At 27.5% G+C, this 23203-nt stretch overlaps 1 protein-coding gene across 1 annotated transcript; it reads right to left on the reverse strand.

Annotated features, from left to right (window-relative positions):
• Window positions 1-7410: 7410 nt before the first annotated feature.
• LOC132923215 (uncharacterized) lies at window positions 7411-10637 on the reverse strand. Its single transcript, XM_060987072.1, has 2 exons — window positions 10000-10637; window positions 7411-8551 (listed from the first exon to the last, which is right to left on the reverse strand). The coding sequence occupies exons 1-2, from the start codon at window positions 10406-10408 to the stop codon at window positions 8397-8399; spliced, it is 564 nt and encodes a 187-aa protein (XP_060843055.1). The 5' UTR covers window positions 10409-10637; the 3' UTR covers window positions 7411-8396.
• Window positions 10638-23203: the final 12566 nt, after the last annotated feature.

Raw genomic sequence — 23203 nt, forward strand, 5'->3', positions numbered from 1 at the left:
TACTCAAAGCAAATGGTTTACTTAATATCGTTTTGGCAATAATTGTATGTCACAACGGCTTAATGTTTTCTGAAATGTTTGCTCCTATCATCATTAATCGACTTTTCAACGATTTAGTGTTTCTGATACATTTGATAATGCATTTTTAATACAAATCCCTTCGGATCGTTTTGTCGTTATGCAAACATCAAATGTTATATCAGTAATCAGTCAGTAAACTGTTTGCTTTCGTCACCTCCGCGAAGACACACTTATTTTTATTTATTTATTTTTATTTTTATCTTTAAAATAATACGAATTTTGGGATGTCTGGGTGTGCTAAATAATACTTTTTCACTCCCACTAAACTACCAGAGGGTGTAAGTGCATTTCTCTGCATCCCTTAAAATATAGTTATGCGAACAAAAAAAAAAAAACGACGTAACAGCAGCAGTTTTAAGTATCATAATATAATATTAAATTTGCTATGATCAATAATATTATAGCAAACTGATATTTCAAAACGGTAGTATCTACAACGCTCTCTAGTACTGAAACGCATAACGAGTTTAGTCGTATAACTATCTCGCAGATGTCGTTGAGACGTTTGGACGCTGGTCGATTTTCAACAAAAAAGTATTATTTTACCTATTTATTCTCCGCGTCGGTATTAGAGATATATTATTATTTATTATTTTATTTTATATTATCGTACCTATAGTATCTTCGAACTACCAAATAATACCATCGCCCGGAAGTAAAATCGACATAGATAATAATATTGTTGTACACTATGAAATATATTTCAGAATTTCCGTACCTAATAAAATATAATATTATCCTATTCGTATATGATTATATGATTTTGTTCTATATATATCATAATATTTGGTACTATGATGGGTGGATGACAGAGTATGCAACTGCCTCTCTGCGGATTTATTCCTGTTAGTGTTCCCATATAAATTAATAAATTAAAATATTTTATATATTTTATAATATATCTAAAAATGTGTCAAAAGTCTGATTCGGAATCTTAACCTAGTAGTTCAAATCGTTACCATTTTACCAAATACCAATATAACTATAGTCGGTAAATAATAAATACCACTGAAAGATCATACAGGTTATCCAACGGAGCATTATTTTTTATGTTTAGTGTTTGTCTTCGATTATGGCCTGTGATAAGGTTAATAAGTGTTAATAAGGTTATTCGCACCAAAATGTTACATGATCAAGATAATAATATGTACTGCTAATTATTTGGAAATTGAGATTTGCCTTTTGTTATGTTCATAGAATAGAAACTAGCATACAATGTAGACGTTGACGAAGTTATTGAAACCTTCAAAACATTGAGGCTAGCTCACTCTAGCTGAGCGACGCACGGAGCATTAAAATATGTAAAATAATGAAATTAATAACTTTTTAACTTTTAAAATTCATGTTTTTATGATTCATCAAGAATGTCCCCCTACAATTTTTTCTATAAATTATTCAAAAATTAATTTTTTAGAATTTTAAGGTACATATACATATTATAAGAACCATAGGTCCTATAAGTCTAAGATCCGTTGCAATTTACATATTTTGCATTATTTTATTTTAATGTACCTATATAATTATGATATACCTTGGTGACTATGTATCGGTCGATCGTACTCGTACACCGGTGGTACACGCACGGCCGCACCGACCTGACAGCTGCACCGGAAAATAACACCACAACGAAAGTCTGACGGTGACTTGTACCTATAGGCCACCTACACTCGCGTGCGTGTACATCAGCACGCGTGGTGATACAGCTGAGTCGTATCTATTCTTATAATCATTTATATTTTACAACGTATACAAACACGGGCACTCACGCGCTTATTGGATTATTCCTAATACAGGGTGATTGTTTTATAGGTAAATACTAAATAAATTATGTTTAAAACCATTTGAGTTTGGACATTTTTTTTTGAACAGTTATTAAAAATAATATAGTTTTTAATTTTTAAATGAAAAAAGTCTGAATTTTTAAAACTTCAAGAATTTGTGTTAAATAGGAAAAAGATAAAAACGTAACTCTGTTGTAATGAGTAGGTGGATAATTAAGCTAGCTTTAACATAAAATAATATATGAAGAGAGTGGTCAATTATCACACCCAAGCAACGATTTGAATCCACAAAAACGTCGGCGTGAACAGTCCCAAAATGTCTATTTTTTAACTTTTCTCCAAAGCAATTATAGCTGGAAAGTTGGTTGATAGCTCATTAAAAAGGGATTATCAAGTAAATACAAAAAATGAGGTTAAAAATTTTCAAAAAAAAAAAATTATTTAATTTTTCATAGTTAAAAAATAGTTATTTTGACTTGGCAAGCGTTTTTTTCTAACGTGTTTACTTTTTTGAATGTCAGAGCACATTTTTAATTTCATATTTAAAAGCAGAATATTTTTCAAAAATGTATTATAAATAAAAAACAAATTTCAAATGATTAGTAGATATTAATCATATTTAACTTTATAAGTGTTTATTTTAAGTTTATATGAGTGATAAGAGAAATAGAAAGACACAGGATTGTGTCCTGTAAACTATTTGTCACTAATTTGTATATACTTATTAACTATAAAAACTTATACTTCAGTAAGTTTTCAATTATTGTGTATTAATATTTTTATGCCTTCGAAAAATATTCTATTTTGAAATAAAAAATGTATGTTGTGATTAAAAAATGAGAAAAAAACTGAACAGAAGATAACAATAAAAAAGCCGTCAAGCAGGTAAATGCTCCACTGTACAAAAGGTATTGAATTTGATGTTGAATAGGTACTATAATGGTTAAATTTGAATTCAATAAATCATTGTTTACGATGAAAAACGATTTTAAGTAAAGACCATAAGCTTGTGCGTCATTAGGTCCAGAGTATACAACTGATAAAATGTCCTTAAAAATATAAAATAAGTCAAAAACAATGCAAAAATGGTCAAACTTTTGGTAACTAAGGTTACTAAACAATTATTTAAAAATAATATAACAATTTTAACAAACGTTTTGTTACGTGGTTGGGGGGAATCTTATTGCGATATTATTTATCCAGTTATTCTTTATGGATACATTTTCTGTAGTTGTGGGTTTTCGCACTTGTGTAAGAGATTTTTATGCTAATAAAAAAGATACGTTTGGTTTATATATTTTGAATAATTATTAATAATATATTTAAAATAATATTTCTATGCATGAAAATGATTATTGTTAATGACTGCAGTGTAAAGTTAATTGAATTCACTCGTATTGATGATGAATGTCGAGCTAACTAATGTGTGCCATTTTAATATTAAATAATAATTCGTACAGAGTCAAAAAGTATCGAGTAGTTTTGTATTTATAGTGATGGTACCATGTATAATATTTATATAATATATAGGCTGTAACAAATGTTATAGTTCATATCCCTTCCAGGGTTATTTAAAAAAGTATTAAGAATTTTCAATTTTAACCTCCAAAAAGTACTAACTTGATTCAATTTTCTACTTAAACCTCCCTCGAATAACATTTTTTAACTAGAAAATCTGTCTTTAGACATACAAATAAAAAACACAGCTAGGTTATTGTAAAATCAATATATATTTTAGATTTTCTTAGAAACTTAAATATAAATTATTTTTTTATCAAAAATATTATTTTGTAATTACTTCAAACTATATTAAAGAAATATTTCTAAAAACATTACCTAATACTTTAAAAAAAAATTAACGTATATCTTTTAGTATCCTTTATTATAAATTATTATTATCTGAAACGGCAGATAGTCTTTTTAAAAAAATGAAAATGAAAATAATATTATTTAGCCAATATTCATACAGGTATACGTATTATATTATCAACTCATGTGCAATATTCGTTACGGAGTATCTGTATCAACATCTGTAAAAGTCAATCAAGTAGTTAGTAATTAACATTATCAGCGTTGTTGTCTAAGTATAAAATCGACCAAAATCAAATTCAAAACAAGTAGTTTAAATTTCAAATAGATTATGAAGGCATCATAAAAAATTAAAATATATTTTAGTTAGACATTGTAATGATAGGTGTGATAGGACTATAATATAAATTGCATTTATATAATTATTCCATATGTTATAGTTCATCTAATGTTATGATTCTTTAAACCACACTAATATGAATTTCATCTATTTTCAATTACCTACGTAACAGGTTGAATATTGTGAAAGTAAAAATGAAAAAAAAAATTATAATATTTGTAGGTACAATTGAATACGTTTTAAAAGTAATGCATTTATACTCGTAGTAGTTGTTCTCGGTGCTAGCACAAGTATCGTTAATGATAAACTAGTTGTTAATGTAGGTAATTATAATATGAAATAATTGTATTGCGTGGAAAGTTCCTGATTGAACCCGAAGACCAAATCGCAGACATCGAATTTTCATCCAAAACAGGTAACTGACAAAATAATATTTTTCGATTTGCGTTATTCTTGAATCTAAATATTAAATTTATCAGTAAATCTAACTAAAGTATTTTGTTAAAATCATCTAAATGGCTAAATTGAACGCCTTTGATGTATTTTATAACCGTGTGTTTATACAGCAGCATATTTTTGTATAGTTACCCTCATTATATTATGCACTAATTCAGTATTCACTATGTCACTATCATAGAATACTCATTAGTAAATCACGCAGGGTTTAAAATCGATTAGCATTTGTGTAATATTATGCGTGACTGTAATAAATATTTATATATTATATATAGAAGTAGGTATATAACTTTATTTAATATTTATGTAGGAACATATAGTTTTAACCAGAAACTCCTATATTATAATAATATGCATAATATTATACTCGTACAATACAATTTACAATTTATAATACACGATGAGTATAATGATTTTACCGATGTAATTCTAATATTCTACAATAATTACATTGGTACCTAAAGGTATTTTAGTGTTTGTAATTTATATAAATTATAATATGTATTCTATCATGGCTAATGTAAACTACAATAAATGTACGTCGTTTGGAAATTATTGCATAATCACAGCAACGCATAACATAATACCTATATCAATATTATTATAACATAATCTATTACGGAAAGATTCAAACGATTTATGAATTTATAACTTCGCTGGGGTTATACATTATTTACTTATTACCCGGTATTACTAAAACGTTTTTAATCCATCGTTAGATATATTATTGTTTTATATCACCTCGCTGCACCCTAAATAAGGCCTATAATCAGTAATCACTAATCAGTATAATCACTGTAGTTTATTAGTATAGTGAAAAACAAGGAAGGTTATACGTGGCATTAACACATTATACAGGTAAAAGATACATATTTGTACATTTAAGTATATACTTGCAATGTCCCACACAAAAAAAAATGTTGTTGTATTTGCTGTTAACCCCATTTGAGTGGCGTGTTTGTCATCATTATTATACCTATTATTTATCATTATCAAGTTTAATATCGTTCATATTATATTATATTTATACATTATCATTACGATTCTCTGTTACTTCGTAGACAATAATATCTAATGTGGTTGGTTTATAGAAATGGTTAGAATATAATATAAATTATAATGATATTATTATATACATTTTGTTTATGAGTATTTTTCCCACCTACGTGCGTTAACAAGTGTACGTGTATACCTACTTGTTTACAATATTATGTGTTTAATGTTTATGTAAAAATGTTGACCTACACGGCTGCACAGAAGTTTACGAAATTCCGGCAACGAGTTTTGCAGTGTATATAAAATATTTCAGAAACCATTTTGAATGTAAAAAATAAATCTCCCCGTACAAACTTTAAAGTGATAAAAAGGAATATAATATGTTTTAATAGTTATAATACCATATTGATAAAATGTACACACATTTTCTTTAATCATACATCATATAATAATTTTAAATCGAAATACCACATAAAGCTGCTTAATATATATTATTACCAGTAATTTATACTATATTTGTATTTCACTGCACTTCAATGACAGATTTTTTTGTTATTTTAATCATAACATTATGAACAAAATACCTAGGCAGATATTAGATAATATTATCTTTGCTGTATATACAGTTTCAACTGAGTACGAAAAAGTCAAATGTTGCGCAATCAATAAGATTCAAAATATTTTAATAATTGTATCGTAGATAGAAAATACTAATATAAATATTTGGCGAAAATTTCAAGTATCTATAATATTCATACTTAAAGAGCAAAAGCCACATTTTAAAATTCCTCAGATTTTTTTATTCTATATTTAAGAATATTTAAGAATCTCTCTTTTATACAGTTAATATTTTAGCAAATATTAGGTCCATGATAATGGGTTTGGAATAAAAATAGGGATATGGTATTTGAATATGTTAATAATTTATACATATTAACTAATCAATATTTATAATTCATAATAATGGTTCAAGTATAATAAATGCTATAAATGCTAGATCTGATATTGGAACTTAAATCTTGGCAACTACGATTATTAGCTATGGGTTTTTGTTTTTTTTTATTACGGTAGGGTTGTGGAATACAAATGTTGTTGTATGTAGTACAGCGACTGTCCCGAGAGCTAGTAACGCCTAATCAGTGATTGTAGCCAAACAAATCTACACTATATGTCTTCATTTTTTTTAAATAAAAACTTAATAATCCTTCAAATTTTAAATTAGGTAGGTACATCAATATTAAAAAAAAAATTATTCACTAAATAATATTCAGTAAAAAAGGAGAGTTGTCATTTGAACAACAAATGTTTGTATTACCACAGGGAACTCCTATAGTACAGTAAAAATATATCTCAACATTTTAAAATATGGTCTTTATGTTAAAAATATGTACTTGAAAATTCCAAAAATCAGAATTTTTATGACTTTTTAATATAAGATGAAAAATTAAAGGTGAGCATGCTTAATGAATCATCTTGTATAATAATATTACTAATTTTAATGGTTTTACACATAAATTATATTATGTGGGCGTTTTTATAATTTAAAATTAAATATATCGTATTTATATAGATATCTTAATTTTTTGTGTTAGTATGATAATAGAATAGTCATTAGTATGCATGTATGATAAATGATAAGTATTATGTATTTGATGTCAGTCATCAGTGACTAGAGGTGCAGTTAGAATCATCTACATCAAATACATTCAATACATCCGAGAAAAACAATTTAATAAAGTATTTAAGTAAATTTTAAATCACTTCATTAGAAAACTGAATATTATTCGGATACTTTAAATAAAATTTTTCATGCATGAATGTCTTTTTAGTTTAATAATTCATGTTCTAAAAGTGAGTTTCTAAAAAGAGTAGGTAAATCAGGGCCAAATTTTAAATAGGTAAATACTAAATAGGATAAAAATAAATTCAAAAATCGCATAAAAAACCTTATGATTAAACATATCTATCTTATTCAAAAAATTATATTTTTAAAATATAATTTGTTATTATAAGTTATAACGTATAGTTTATTTAAAATATAATTTGTATAGGTACCTATAATAATAACTTTCATTTTAGGATATTTTTCATCAAGTTGCAAGTATTTTTTTAATTATTGCTAACCAGATAAAAAGCACCCAAAAATAAAAGTAACATATTATTATGGTATGAAATCTAATTCTACTAATATCAAATATAAGTAAATTAGTAAATAATGAATAGGATATCAATAAATACAACTATCACTTTACAAAACCTTATAATTAATCATATTTATCTGATTAAAAAAAATGCATTTTAATCTGTAAATAATTTAATGTATAATAATACGAACTTCCATTTTAGGATATTTTTCATCAAGTGGCAAGTATATATTATTTAGTCACTGCTCACCTAATGAAAAGCACCCAAAAATAAAAGTAATATATGTTATAATGTATACAATTGTATTAATATAAAAAATATAAGTAAAAACTGAATAAGATAAATATAAATTCAAATATCACTTTACAAAACCTTATGATTTAACACATTATTTCTTACAACAAATATCCATAAAAATAACAATTTAATAATACAATTCAAATTATTTTTGCTTATAGGTACGTAGTATTTACAAGTTTACAATATTATCGTAATAAAAACTGTAGAACAACTTATTGGTAATATTAATTTCTTAAAATGTTTGAAATTAAACGTTAAAATATGTGCAGCTATAATAATTATTTGTATATTTCAGTCATAAAAAAAGTACACAACATAATTTGTTTTATGTTGATGATCAATGCTTATAAAATATATATGAATAATAATGAATAAGTAATATGCATAATATAATATAATATATTTATAACAACTAAACTGCCGTCGGGGCCACCACACACGGACGATAAAAATTCTGGTCGTAAGGAATATGCACCACACAAACCTCTCTAGAACCGAATTTGTCGCCGTTTTTCAAACAAATTCGGATCTACAGGGTAGATGTAGAGCATCACTACACCGAAGACGGACGGTTTCCAAAACCACCGTGTGATGATGAAGATTGGTGGCCCTCTGTACAGTGACCACGCGACCAAGTGGTACTCTGAAACAATACGTAAAAACACAAAACGATGACTACATCATATGGAAGATAAGGTGTAATAAAAAAATTAACTAAAAGTAAATACACACTATTTCGGAAAAAAGTAAAAAAGCAACGGCTTTATATATAAATATTTATGTACATATTGTGTGCACGCGGATAGTATTCGCACAACAGCTATGTGTTGTCTGTCCGTGATTTCATCGCGTTAGTCATCGACAACGTCCCCTTTTTACACATGACCGCGATGTGTCAACGAACTCTCTCCCTTCACCCTGCATTACACACGCAAAATAAAAAGGGTCGCCGCGTACATGCAGAAGGGTCCGCAATTTTTTTTTTTAATCTCGTTTTCTCGTATTATTATTTTATTTTTCTCTTTCACGTAACGACAACGACGACGACGACGACGACAATTACCACTCGCTTACTCTCTCTCGCAACGATAAATCGTTTATAGAGAAATAAAAACAAAAAACACGACACGCGCGCAAGTATAATATATTATATACGCGACACACCCCTACGCCCCCGCACTCCTCTCCACCACTACCGAAAAGGGTGAATTGTGCGTTCGCGATCAATACTCGACGATGATGAGGAACGGAGGTGTTGTGAGGCGTTGGCGTCGACGGCGGCGGCGTCGGGCACGAGCGCCGCTGAATGCAAATTACTCAGCGCCGGGCGAGTGTACTCCCCTACCACCACCCAACACGATCCCGCCACCCGCCCATCTGTCATGACCAAGCCGCTGACCGCCCTAACTGCAGCCCTTCTCTCGCGACGCGCCTAATCTCCGTGAACGCACGCGATCCGTACGTTTTATACGTTTATTAACCGCCACCCGGTTTCCGTTAAGTATAATAAGTAGTCGAATAAAAAAAATATAAAAATAAAATGATAAATAAAACCCTCGCTTGTGTACATGGGTATTAAGGCATATATATATATATATATTTGTATATTATAACTATATATACATACATTATATATATATCTATTATTATAATAACCATCTGCACCCGATTCGTAAAATTATAACAATATTGTGTATGTAATATCTAAATTCTATGATAGTATATTTTATATTTAATTTGAATAATTTTATTTTATGTATGTAAGATTATATATATATTAAGCGAAATATTCGTTTACAATTAAGTTAAAAGATAAAAAAATTGAAAATGAAAATACAATTTTGAGAATATATTTCTTCTCACGTTTAAATAGTATATAAGTAATAATGTGCAATATATATTATTTCCAAGAAAATAAACTATATAAGTAATAGTGTACAATATTATATATAATATATTATCATAAGAAAATATAATAGAAAGTTAAGTTAGTAAATGTATATTAAGAAAAAAAATAAACGAATAAACGAATAAAAATATTATTGAAATTATTGAAACAAAATAAAAAGTTTAAAAAGTGTTCATGCTTACCATACAGTCGCGTAGTACGACCGGACAGTAGCAGCAGTGACGTCAGCAGGAGTGGAGTGTCCTGCTTGGTGAGTGAGTCATCACTGGTGGCGACAACAGCAGTGCGAGAGAGGACCAGCTCGTTGGCTGCCGCTGACCAGAATGAAGCGAGTGAACAGCGGTGTTGTCTGCCTAGAGTCTGTCGCCGAAGTATCGCACGTCGGGCGTTGGTTTTTCGGGGTAGCTCGGTGGTCCCGGCTCGTCGGGCTGTATCGATCGGGTCGGCGGCGCGCCCTTTTCTCAGACGCAGGACGTGCGTGGAGGTGGTACGATTTTCGATCGGTGCGCTGCCTGGTGGCCGCGCGTAGGGGTCACACGCAGACTCCCACCGTACACATCTTCCTGCGATCGGCGACCCTTCCGAAATCATCCCTCCGAATTTCACCCCGCCAAATAACCCTCGTCGACGCCGCGGTCTTTGCCGTATTTCGTCCACTACATACTTCGTCCTGCTCAGCTATAACCACCGCTGCTACCGGCTCAGCCGCCACGCACCGCCCGAACGCTCGGTCGCACACCCTTCTACCGGCACAATGCGCTGCTCGACCACTCCGCCGTTGTTATCATCTGACCCTCCTCGCGCGCGTATTTATGCAAAGCTCGTAAATTACTTCTTCTTCTTCTACCTCTCCTCCATTTCCTCCTCCCCTTACACTACCACTATACTTCTTCTCCTTCTCATCCTATTCCCTCCCTCCTCCTTCTCCTCTCGTCCATAGCTCCTACCTCTCTCAAGCCAACTGCTGCGTATATCCCATACTCGAACCCCTCGCGCACACGATCTGCTCTTTTCGACCCTCTTCCACTCGCTGCTGTAGCCGCTCCCCTAAACAGACACACACAAACTTTACTATGTGTATATAATGTTTATATATATAGTTACACGGAGCTCTCGGCAACGACTACCATATAGATAGGTGGGTGGGTGGTAATGAAATTTGGTGTCGTTGTGGTGGTGGTCGGGTAGTAGTATTTTTGAGAGAGAGTTTCTCTCTGGGGTCGTCCTCATCCACGGTAACGGGTGCTAAAAAAAAGGGAAATTTCATATATATATATATATATATTATATGCACAGTTTGCCTTTGTGTTTTGTTTTTTGTGGGCTCGCTAATTGCCTTGATGTAATCAAGAACCTGAAAGCGACCTTTAATGCCACCGTGATGTACTCTACAGAGTTGGATAAGATCATCTCGTATATTATTATATTAAATTATATTTATTATGGTGTTTTTTCTCCTTCATACTTCTGTTCCTTATTCTGATGCTTTCTTCGAGTATAGTTTAATATATAATTATACATAAAAGTGTATTTAGTGTTATATTTTGGTTATTTTAAAGACATACGATACAAATATAAATTAGAAGACAAACAAATTTAATACTTCAATATAGAATAATGCGAAACGACCATCAAGAAGAGGTTAATATTAGATTGATGATGGAGTTGACTCATGTGGTATTTAATTATACAACATACGAGTATTATTATGTGTGATATAAAGGCATTGAAGACGATTTCAAATTACAACTGTAATAGTGGAAAACCACAATTGATTGACGTGAAAATCGCAATCGAAGACCATTGTGCAACAAGAGAATCTCTTCAATATATGTGTTATGTATTAAGATATATATGTAATTATGTGAGTAATTGGTGGTTAAAATATTCCACATAGATATCCACTAGTTTTAATAACTAATTTAATATAGTTAAGTACGTATGTAAGTATAATAATATAATATAATATTTATGTTTATCTACCTACATAATTTATTTATTAAAAAAAAAATAAAATGTTTAATATACGAAATAATAACAATTTTTATTTTAAATTCTAAACGCAGCAAATTATTTTTTATTGCAATAAGTCTTGTCAGTTAACACAATTTTGTTTTATGGGTTTTTTAAATTCAAATTTGGATGAAATTAAATATTTAAATTAAGCTAGAATAATGGATTTAGTTATTCTACTTTAATTTAAAAATATGGTTCGTGTGTACTTGAAACAATTTAACACGTGTATTACTTTATTTTATGCATACAATGATATTTTTAAATTTAATCCAATATAGGTATTATATTACTAATAGTAAAATAAACTATTCATAAAATTTCTGTTGAAAAGTTACATTAATTTTGAAGTACAAATTTTTACGTCTTTGGATATTTACCCATAAAAAACAATAGTTATTTCTAAAAGATTTTTTTTTACGTAATTAAAAACGAATAATTGTACATAATTGACATTTTCATAAAATATTTATTGTTAATATAATTGTTTATAAATGTCAAAATATTAACAAACTGCAAACTTATTTTATAAAATCTTATCTTTTAAATTTAAATTTTGGAAATATAATAGATGATTTATTATAAGTAGTTACTGCTGGAACTATATAATCTAAATAATATATACAAACAATGATTTTTTTTATTAGTATTTTAAATTTAAATATGGACGAAATTACTTGTTTAAACAATAAATAGTGTTGTTAATTATTTTGTAATTTTAAAAACGTTATTTGTGGGGAAATTAGGTACAAATTTCATGTATTATATTATCATTAATTTTATTATAAGAAATGTAATTTTAAATTAGTTTTAAGATATTATCAATTTACGCTATAAATCTGTTTTTACTATTTTGCGGTATTAACAGAAAAATGTTATCAAATTTTGAGTTGTATAAGTTGATATAATATGCTAAAAATATATATTATGATTAAATACTAATAATATAATAAATCCAATATTTTCCGAAAACATTATATTCACCTACTGAATATTAAAAAAAAAAAAAATTACTTTAATAATTATTATAATAAAAATTTGTCATGAAAATATATGTGGATAGACCGTTTGTGTTCAGAATAATATTTCTTATACAATGACATACCCTTAAATTCAAATTTTTACTCATAGAGCGGTACCCACTTGACTAACTTTTTTTAATAAACATTTATTTATATTTTTAAAATGATTTTAAATTTATGTAATTTAAATCTATATACAATTCATAAATTTACACATTTTAAATTACTTTTTATGAAAAAATTAATCTCATTAACAGTATTTTAAATGATTAAAATGTATGTAAGTATACAACTACACCGATAAAGATAAACATTATAACAAAGACTTTACGTTTTATAAAGTTTAAATACAATTGCTTTAATTATAAACAATATTTCTTAAATCTTATCATTTGTTTAAAATTAAGTAGATAAATAATACTTTCTAAGTAAAAAAAAATATTTGAATTGTTTATTTTGTGTTTATTACATTTTATTAATCAGTGTGGAAATATTTTTTGAATATTCAAACAATACAAAAATTATCTTCAGAATCGCATGGATAAAAATAAACAAAAAAAGATTAAAATGAATGTTGGGTTCAGATGCCTACTCGAAACCATGGTTTAATCTGAAAGAAATAATGACAAAAAAGAACATTTATTATAAGAGGGCTCATATTTTTAATTACACATAAATGAACATACAAGTGCTAAATTTTTATTTAACGTTAGACGTAGGTACAATGAAAAAAACTTTTTTAGATAAAATATAAAAATATATATTAAATAAATGTTGCTCTTTTTTACAGTTTCAAGTAAAATATCCTTGTGAAGTTAACAAAAAAAAAAAAAAAAAATACTGTATAAAGATGTTAGGAAAAGTCTATATTTATAATGAGAAAGAAGGAAAACTCAACCGACTTTTATACAGAATTTTAGCCTTTTTCATACCTGAAACTTCTTTTTTGTAATATCTTAACAAACTCATTTAATTTTACACTCATATTTCAGAGAATTTTGCTTAACTAACTTATTCTTCAAAATGTTAAAACTATATAATTACATTATCTGTAAACAAAATCTGTATTAGACTTGTCTTTTAAAAATGTAATACTATTATTAAATAAATTATTTTTATTATTTCATAAAAACATACCTAAGACCTAAGTGTTTATAATTTGGCTTATATTTTTAATTTTATAATATCATGAATGTTCTTTTTTTTTATTTTTACTATTATATTAATATATTATACACAGTGTTAGTAGATAAATAAAAAAATAAACTTATATTTAGTAACAATAGTCAATTTATAATTTAAATTGGTGCTGTAGTATCTATAATACGCATAAAAATATGTTTATAGAATATAAATTTAAAAACAATTATAAAAAATGTCATTATATACAACTGTGAACTGATATATTTTTCATTGAATTTTGAATCTAATAAGTTTTTTGGAATTCATATAAATATATTTATAATTTTTCCCTTTGTAGTTATGATTTCGAAAACTCAATTACCTAATTATCTCGTATATTGTTATATTACATTGTTCATTGTAAATCGTACCTAGTACAGTATATAAAATATGTATTTATCATATTGTTATTATCCAGTCATCTGAATTCGATACCATTTTATTTTTTTTTAAATTATTTTGACATAATTTTTGATTTATGAAATATTTTTTGAGTTATCGTGAAACATAGGTACTAATATAGAAGGAACCATAAGACACTACAGAAGAATACAATCAATAAAAATACTTACACATCAACACATCTCTTTAAAAAATATAAAAAAAATCGAACACAAGTAATGGAATATCCATTTTCTTAGATAACACTTATAGTTATTGAACGAAACGGAGTAAAGTTTATTTTACTTCATCCTAACGAAAGCAAAAAAATATAGATTATTCGAACATTGGTATTTTTATAAAAATATTTTCTTTACAAACGAGGTTTTTTGCGCTATTAGTGTCCTTTATATTTACCGACATTTTTGGTTGAAATGTTATTTTACTCATTTCTCGTTTTGTTTATTTCCATCACCCCAAAATGTTTTGACAGTTTACACAATATTATATACCCTAGCTCTTAACATTCGTAATAGGTAGTTCAGATGCTATTGTACATATAGATCACCCCAAAGGTATAGAATAACAAATATAATGTACATAGAATATGATACAGGATAACAATAGCATTTTTACTCATTCCACTAATAATATATATTATAGTCGATTGAGTGAAGATTCTATTGTTTCCAAATTGAACCGCAGTTGGGTAAACTACAGTTAACCGTAGTTATTGAACGTCCAATCGTTAACATTGTGTAAATGTACAAAGCCAACTCGCATTAGATATTGGAGAGTTATAGCTGATTTGGAAATCATATACCTACACCTAAAAGACTTGCTGAAAAGAAATATACGTAATAAGAAGATTGAATATGAATTCTGTATCCCAAATAATATTATTCACGGTTCGTCGAGTAGTGTAACGGATTTAATCGATAATTTGGAAATTGAATTTAAAATGAGTCGGCAGCGATTGGTTGTTTTATTCCGGGTTTTTTTTTTAAATGCCACCTTTATTTATTGTCCGCACTGAAAAGTTCGGTAGAACTTTTTTTTACTTCATCTCTCATCAAGTTTTAACGCGTTAAATAATTTATTACACCTACAATACTGTATATACTATAAATGTACCAATCTGTTTTACACAGATAGCAATGATAGCATTCAAGTTTTACATTACAATAATATATATAAACATTATAATTGTAACTGTTTTTGAAGCGCACCTAATTGCACTTCCTACATATATATCCCATAATATGTAAATTATAAAATATGGATTTATAAGAACACGATGACCCATGGTATAACGGTATTATGATTTATCACGTGTCACGTAAATCAAACCGATAGTCCAGCCTTTACCTTTTTAGTCGGAAAGATTAAAATGTTTTCATACATAAACAACAGTATATTATTATACAAATACTCTAAATACGTGTTTCTATACAAAATTGAAAATACAACGAATACCTCCTATGTGGACTAACAACGTTGTGTTTGAGATATTGTTTTGATGTAGGTAACATTATAAATTTTATAATATATTCGGGCGATATACTCAACTTTTGAAAATATAAATTTCAAAGAATTTTTTTGTTTTTTTGTACCAAAGTTCAAAGCCATTTTTCTGAAACATATACACAAATGCAACATTCCGTAGATGACTACAGCAATTTATATACATGAACGCAAGTTTATAGTCATAATATATTATATATATTTATATATTTCGTCTGATTTTATGCCATCGAAATATGGGGAAAAACCATATAGATTATATACGTTATGAAGAAGTTTATTTATGTGGGTATTATATGCGTTCACTATCTAATATATATATTGGCCTTTAAATTTTAAAATACAATATACGTAAGTATGTATATTACTGTGCACACGTAAAATGGTTTTGTTATATATATATATTGAAAAATCGTTGTTTTACAGGGTATATGCACTTATATAGACAAGTTTTATAACATACACTACCTATAATACACGGATACAGGGTGTTTCTGCAGTGCCCCAGCATATTAGTGTCGATCGTACAGTTGTACGTACATAATAAATAATTACATATGATATATTGATATACAGTAAGTATACCTGGTTTTATATACCTACCCGTCCATCTACTATGTACATACGTAACACGTATTTTATAAATGTGACACTACAGACAGTACAGACACTACTCAAACCACTTCTTGTCTAAATTCAAAAAAAAAAAAACGACCGTGTGTGTTTGAATATACTAACAAATAGTAAAGGAACATTAAATTATTTACTGTGGATTATACACGTATATTTTATCTCTACAAGTCTAGGAAACGCGCGAATAGAAAATATTTTGATTTTGAAATTAGGTAGGTCGACTAAAAATACAGAACGCCGCACTTTTCGTCCGTACCCACATCAGTGATAACTTTCAAAAATATTTACTACATGACTGTACGGGAAAAACGTTATTGACGGAGACAAGAAAGCAGCGAGACATACTGTATAGTGAATCGACGCAATTCCTCCGTTTTGGGTTTTAGAATTCGCACACACCGGCGTCATCGCCATCCCTTTATACTCTAAACTTTATAGATATATACATACATACATACATACATACACATATATATATATATATATACACACACACACACACGCACACCCAACGAGGATATTATGTACGTGAGCGTTGTGCGAAATGCGATCTCCGTTCAGGGTGCGGTGTGGGCGGCAACGGCCGCGGTGCGTCGGGGAAGTTAATGTTTAGATTGAGGGACCCGACGCGGTGTAGTGCTGCAGCAGCCACTATATAATATATATATATATATATACAGTGATGATAGGGAGAGGGGGTGGGGAAATGGGGGAAAAGGGAATGCAAATTTTTCAATGGTATAAATCATCCACAAAGGGTTTTACTATTGTTTAAATCGTGCGTGTGTGCGTACGCACGCGCCGTTATGCGCGCGTGTGTGTTCGTATAACCAATTATAATATTGCCCGGCGGGATCCTTTTCGAGCACGGTCCGCGTACATATATATAGATATGTTATATATATTATGAATATTATGATATTATTATAGTTATATATATTATGATATTATTATCGTTATAATATATCATAATATACACATGGTAATGCGAGTTACCTCGTTTTCCCCAGAAAATCTAACACTGATAAACGGAAAAACGAAAAACGTCAATTCTCAACGAAGAAAATGTTTGTAATATTCTCGAGATTTTTAGGTTGTTATAAGAAAAAACATTACTATGAACCATTCATTATTCAATTGCAGTCGCCAGTCAAGCCTTTAGCTGTTAAATTTAAAAATATTATACATTTTTAATTATAAGATAATTTCCAAAATATGCTCATAATTTTAACAAAATGTGTCAACATTTAAACTTTTAATGTTTATAAAAAATAACTGTGGATAAATATTTCCCATATTTTTAATTATTGTAAAAAAAACTTGTCTGAAACCTTGCTTTCAATTTTTTAGTAAAATACTCAAAAAAAAAATAAATATTTAATCATAAATTAACTGAAAAACAAAAAGTTTGAAATGTTTATTACTATTTTTGTGTATATACTCATACTACAAAAATAACGAAAATATTTAAAAAATTATATCATTCCTAAAAAACAAATGTAAACATTTGGTGAAAAATTAAAGTTTTTACAGTAATTTATTTTTTAATTATAACAATAAATTAAAATACATTTTTAAATTGAAAACTTATTTTCCGTAAAATTTTTCGTTTTTACATATTTTGATTTTGTTTTTATAGATTTTTATTGAAAAGTATCTTTACCTATAAGTAATTTAATTTTTGACTAAATTCAAGTTTACCACCTTAAAAGTTTAAGACTAAAGCTCCTAAAACTGAAATCGACAATACACTATAGTTAAAAACCAAAAGTTTCTATTTATAATTTAGATCACTATAAAATATCAGATTTGTTAATTGTGTTGACGTATAGAATCTTTTAGTTTTCGATTAATATTTTAGTAGTGTACCTAAATGGTTATTTGATGATTTTATTTATTAATCGTTGATAACTTAATCTATGTATAAAAAGCGGATTTTCAAAAAAATCATGTAAGCACCCTTTAGTTTAAAGCTCACTATGTATACATTTTTATACGCTCATAATATATACATTAATATACAAGCTCACTGGTACACCACAAATGTAATGTGATTGTTTTAGTAGTATGATGTGTGTAGGTATATATTTATAATAATTGTTTATGATATCTTCTTTAATCATCTATTAAATTATAATAAAACTGAGGTATAAGCCATTTTTTTTCAAATAGTTCGCGTAAAACTGGGAGATTTTGAATAAGAATCAAACGCACGATGACTGCTTGTGCTGTGCATCCGTGTGTTGCGGTTTCATCCCATACAAGCGCGCTCTGTGGTCGACTACGACTATAACCTATCGATCGGCGCGAAAATTGTCGTCTTGGCACAAAAGGGTCACTCAGAGGAGCGTGTAGAGTACCAAATCTGCAAGACCAAAATATTCGATGAAATAAATATTTGAACACACTCTCACATAATGTGTAATGTTTAATATATATAGGTATTATCTAAATAATATTATCTTAATAATACAGTCCTATTCTAAAATATCTATACTTACTAAAGTAAATAAAATAAATATGTATGATTGGGCTTTCTAGTGTTTTTCAATATATTCAATATATACCTTAACCTAACAATATATTTTTACTTCTTGGCATATCATAATATTGCGTGAAAATAAATAGACAATTTCTTATTCGTGACTATATATTTTTATCTCTCACTCTCTTTATATATACTGTATGTATATTGTATATATATATATATATATGCGTGTATATGTGAATACTTGAAAATAATCGCTAATAATAGCTATTTTTTCTCAGTACCTATATCGTATAAATACACCTATACAATTAATCATATTAGTTATGCAACTATAATAGTCTATAATATTATTTATTATTAGTTAAGTTTATTTAGACGTTAATATAGTGGTGAATCTAAGTTTATTTTTTTTTAAATTTAAATAGTTTAAACTATAATACTTAAATATAATACAATTACTTATAAACCGTTCTGTTTTTAATTTTTATATTCTAAAAACAAAATGTGGACGAAAATCTGTGTATAACTAAAATAGTTGTATTTTACTAATAAGTGAATATAACTCCCTATATTTCTGATTCTTTCTATAAGCGTAATCCAAAAGAAGATTGGTAGTACAGTCTACGATTTGGCTTTATTTTGAATTGAATATAAGTACATATTTTTGTATAATACAAATTAATATTTAAATATTATTTATTTTTAAAACAGTATTTAAAACGTATAACCCTACTCAATGATGGAGTACACTCGAATCCTACTGTACAGCAGAGTGGTTACCAACTTTCCTCCTTTTTATTTATGTTTTGGACGGAATATCATTTAAAACGGTAAAACAATTTATATAATTGGGTAACTATAGCGTGAAAAAAATATTAATTAATTTTGAGTGGAATGCCCCACAGCTGTAGTTTGTTCGATTGTTGTTCATTGGTAAACATTCACCTCAGATTTTTTAAGGAAAACCCTTATCTTCTGTAAAGTTTGTTCTGTTTGTAGTATATTATTATTTTTTATTTTATTAATTTATTTATTTTCTATAAAACGATATTAATTTAATATTTAGCTCAATCAAATAATACGAATAATTAAATTTCTTTAAAATTATCGTTGTTGAAACTCGCAGTAGTAAAATTATAAATACCGCTATATTTACTTAGTTGTATAATATTATTATTATTTTTTTTAACACGATTCACCAAACCTGAATAATTTTTTAGTTCAGTGGATTTTATTAAAATACACGTGTTTCAGTATTTTTTCATAATATTAACATTATTAAAAAAATGTAATTAAATTATAACAAATAAAAATTATTTACAGTGGTCAGTGTGCGAGGCTTGAACATAACATAATTTATTTTATTTTTTTGTATAGAAAGTATGAAAGTATTGACTATGATAAATCATTATAGTTGTATAATTTATATGTTTCATAAATATAATATCGAATAATTATTTTGAAAAACAGTGACTTACATTGTCGAATCAATATATAATATTATATTATTATATATTATATAATATAATATTTAACTACAATAAAAAAATAATCTTTCAACATAGGTATATGTTTAGTATTATAGTGAATATTTTAAATCTCATAAAACCATAACAATATGGTTTTAAATCATTCTAATAGACATATTTTTTTAAGTTGTATATTACAAGAACAACAATTTTAATTTTAACCTAGTTAGTAGTTTCGCTTGTATTAATATTTTTATAATATTATTTTAATGCATTACCATTTATAGCTTATAAATTAATAATAAATAAGACTAATGTAACACTGGCATGCGTTGAGGCTAGCAAGTCCTCATCACGTCATAATAATAGTGTTCTATCCGTAATTTTTTCAGAAAAATTCTTTAAAATCACGTATATTTTTGAATCACGATAAAATTATATATATTTATATAGCCTCCCTTGTAATACTACCTATATATAGTGGGCTGTCTAAAATAAAATAGCCTATTTACACGCAAAGAGTGTCCGTTTTTTTAATCGTTTACTATGTATAGGTACTTCATACTTTGTTTATTTTTATTAGCTTTAACCAAAACCTTTTATGCTGTATACGTATTTGAATACTTCATTATTAATAATTTAAAAAGGTTTATTTTATATTATAATTGTCCACTTAATTTTTGAATTTAAACACCTACAAAGTATAAAATATCTTAAAATAGGAACTATTTAATACTTTGTAATATAAATTATAAATATTAACTATATTACTATCATAAATATTTTCATCAAAAGCACTAACACAAAATATGAGATATTATAAAACTTTACTCATAAACGTACAACAATAATGTATTTAACCAATATTTGCTTTTTTCTGAAATTTAGATGCCATGTCTAAACAAAGAATAACTACGTAACCCATACCAGTCTAAATTTTTACCCTAAGCGGAATTGGTACAAAAATATATGTACCCTTAGTCATAAACACTGTAGTCATTAGTCACCCTTCTATCTTGATATAAATCGATGTAAATAATGTTTTAGTACATTTTCACTGAACAAATAGTATTTTTTCAATGTGTTCATAAAATGTTCAGTAAAATATTACAACTTTACTTTACTCCAATTAAAAAAAAATATATTTTTTATTATGTTTTAAGTATACGTAACTTATCAATTAGTTACTAATACATTAAATAATGCTAAAGCCTAAGAGTATAATATCTAAAATATTTTTTATAATAATATTGCAGAAAATTAAAATCTTAATTTTAAAGCCACAATGCGATAATGTCGATATTGTTATTATTTTATTCGTTCATACTTCATTTTTGTAAGTTTTTGTAATATGACTAATAAGTATAGCAAAACTGAAAAACAGAAGTTATTGGTATTGCAATATTTGTGTATTTTTTGTTTTTTACTGTAACGGAAAAACTCTTTAAAGTAATAAATGTGTTCTGAAATCCGGATTAGTGTGTAATAATATGGTTTTATAAAATTGGATGTTAAAGCTATTTCGCAGTGTGTGTTGCAAGAGATTGTAAAACGCCCATTAATTCAGAGAAAATTACATAAAACTGTCAAACTGTCAAAAACTGCTAAATTTACGGTATAATACGCATATTACATATAAAGCTCAGTCCAGAATCGTTTAAAGAATGTAATTATCATTGTTCATTCTAGGTTATAAAAATACGTATTATTATATTATATCTTTAATTCACTCACCTAAAGGGACTTGACTTATATATTTATATACTTATATATGCCATACTAAAAACCTTTTGCGTGACATTAGCCCACCATGAAAAAGTAGTTCACGTAAAAATCGTTGTACATTATCCTGCAGGGTTTTAAGATTTCTACAACTAACAGTTTGGTTGTTTTGGTAATTTTAAATTCACGCATGTTTTCAGTTCCATGTTTAATTAAATAACAATGAAATTATATAAACTAACTAGATATTGCATATCCTGTACGAGCATCTGTTTGAATAATATTATAATTTTTTACACGTACGAATTTAAAAATATTTACATATTTATATACTTTGTAATATGTATATGTTTACAATTCAATATATTAATTTTTTTTAATATTTTATACGTTATGGTAAAATAATTAATTAATTTTCCTTTGTTAAGATTTTTAAAAATAGCAAAACGTACCTATATTATGATAAATATGTGATAATAAAATATGTGAATTTCCATTTGATTTCCTGTAAAGTGATCAATAACTCAATATTGGTTATGATATAAAAAAAAAATATAATACTACTATAAATAGGTACGGTACAAAACTATAAACTCGCGTGAGAAATGCTGCCAAAACAAAGGAGTGAAGTAGGCAATATGTACTCAATTTTACTTTGGCGAAACGCCGTTAAAAATAAAGATAGGCAAAATGTTTACATAAATTTAACGATAAAATTATTGACCGCCTCACTGTATGTTTTATACTTTTTTTAATGTTCATGTTTTTAATTTGGTTTAACCGTTATATGTATACGTAAACTATAATTTAACCGAAATAAAAATTTGATCAATATCAATTGTACTCTGAGTAATGTTTTCAATTCGGCTTATTGTTTGACAACTCGCACTGCGATAGAAACATCTTGCAGCGTTATAATAATATTGTACACGCACGAAATAATGATAAA

This window comes from Rhopalosiphum padi, chromosome 2 (genome assembly GCF_020882245.1).
Source record: "Rhopalosiphum padi isolate XX-2018 chromosome 2, ASM2088224v1, whole genome shotgun sequence".
NCBI classification, from domain to species: Eukaryota; Metazoa; Arthropoda; class Insecta; order Hemiptera; family Aphididae; genus Rhopalosiphum; species Rhopalosiphum padi.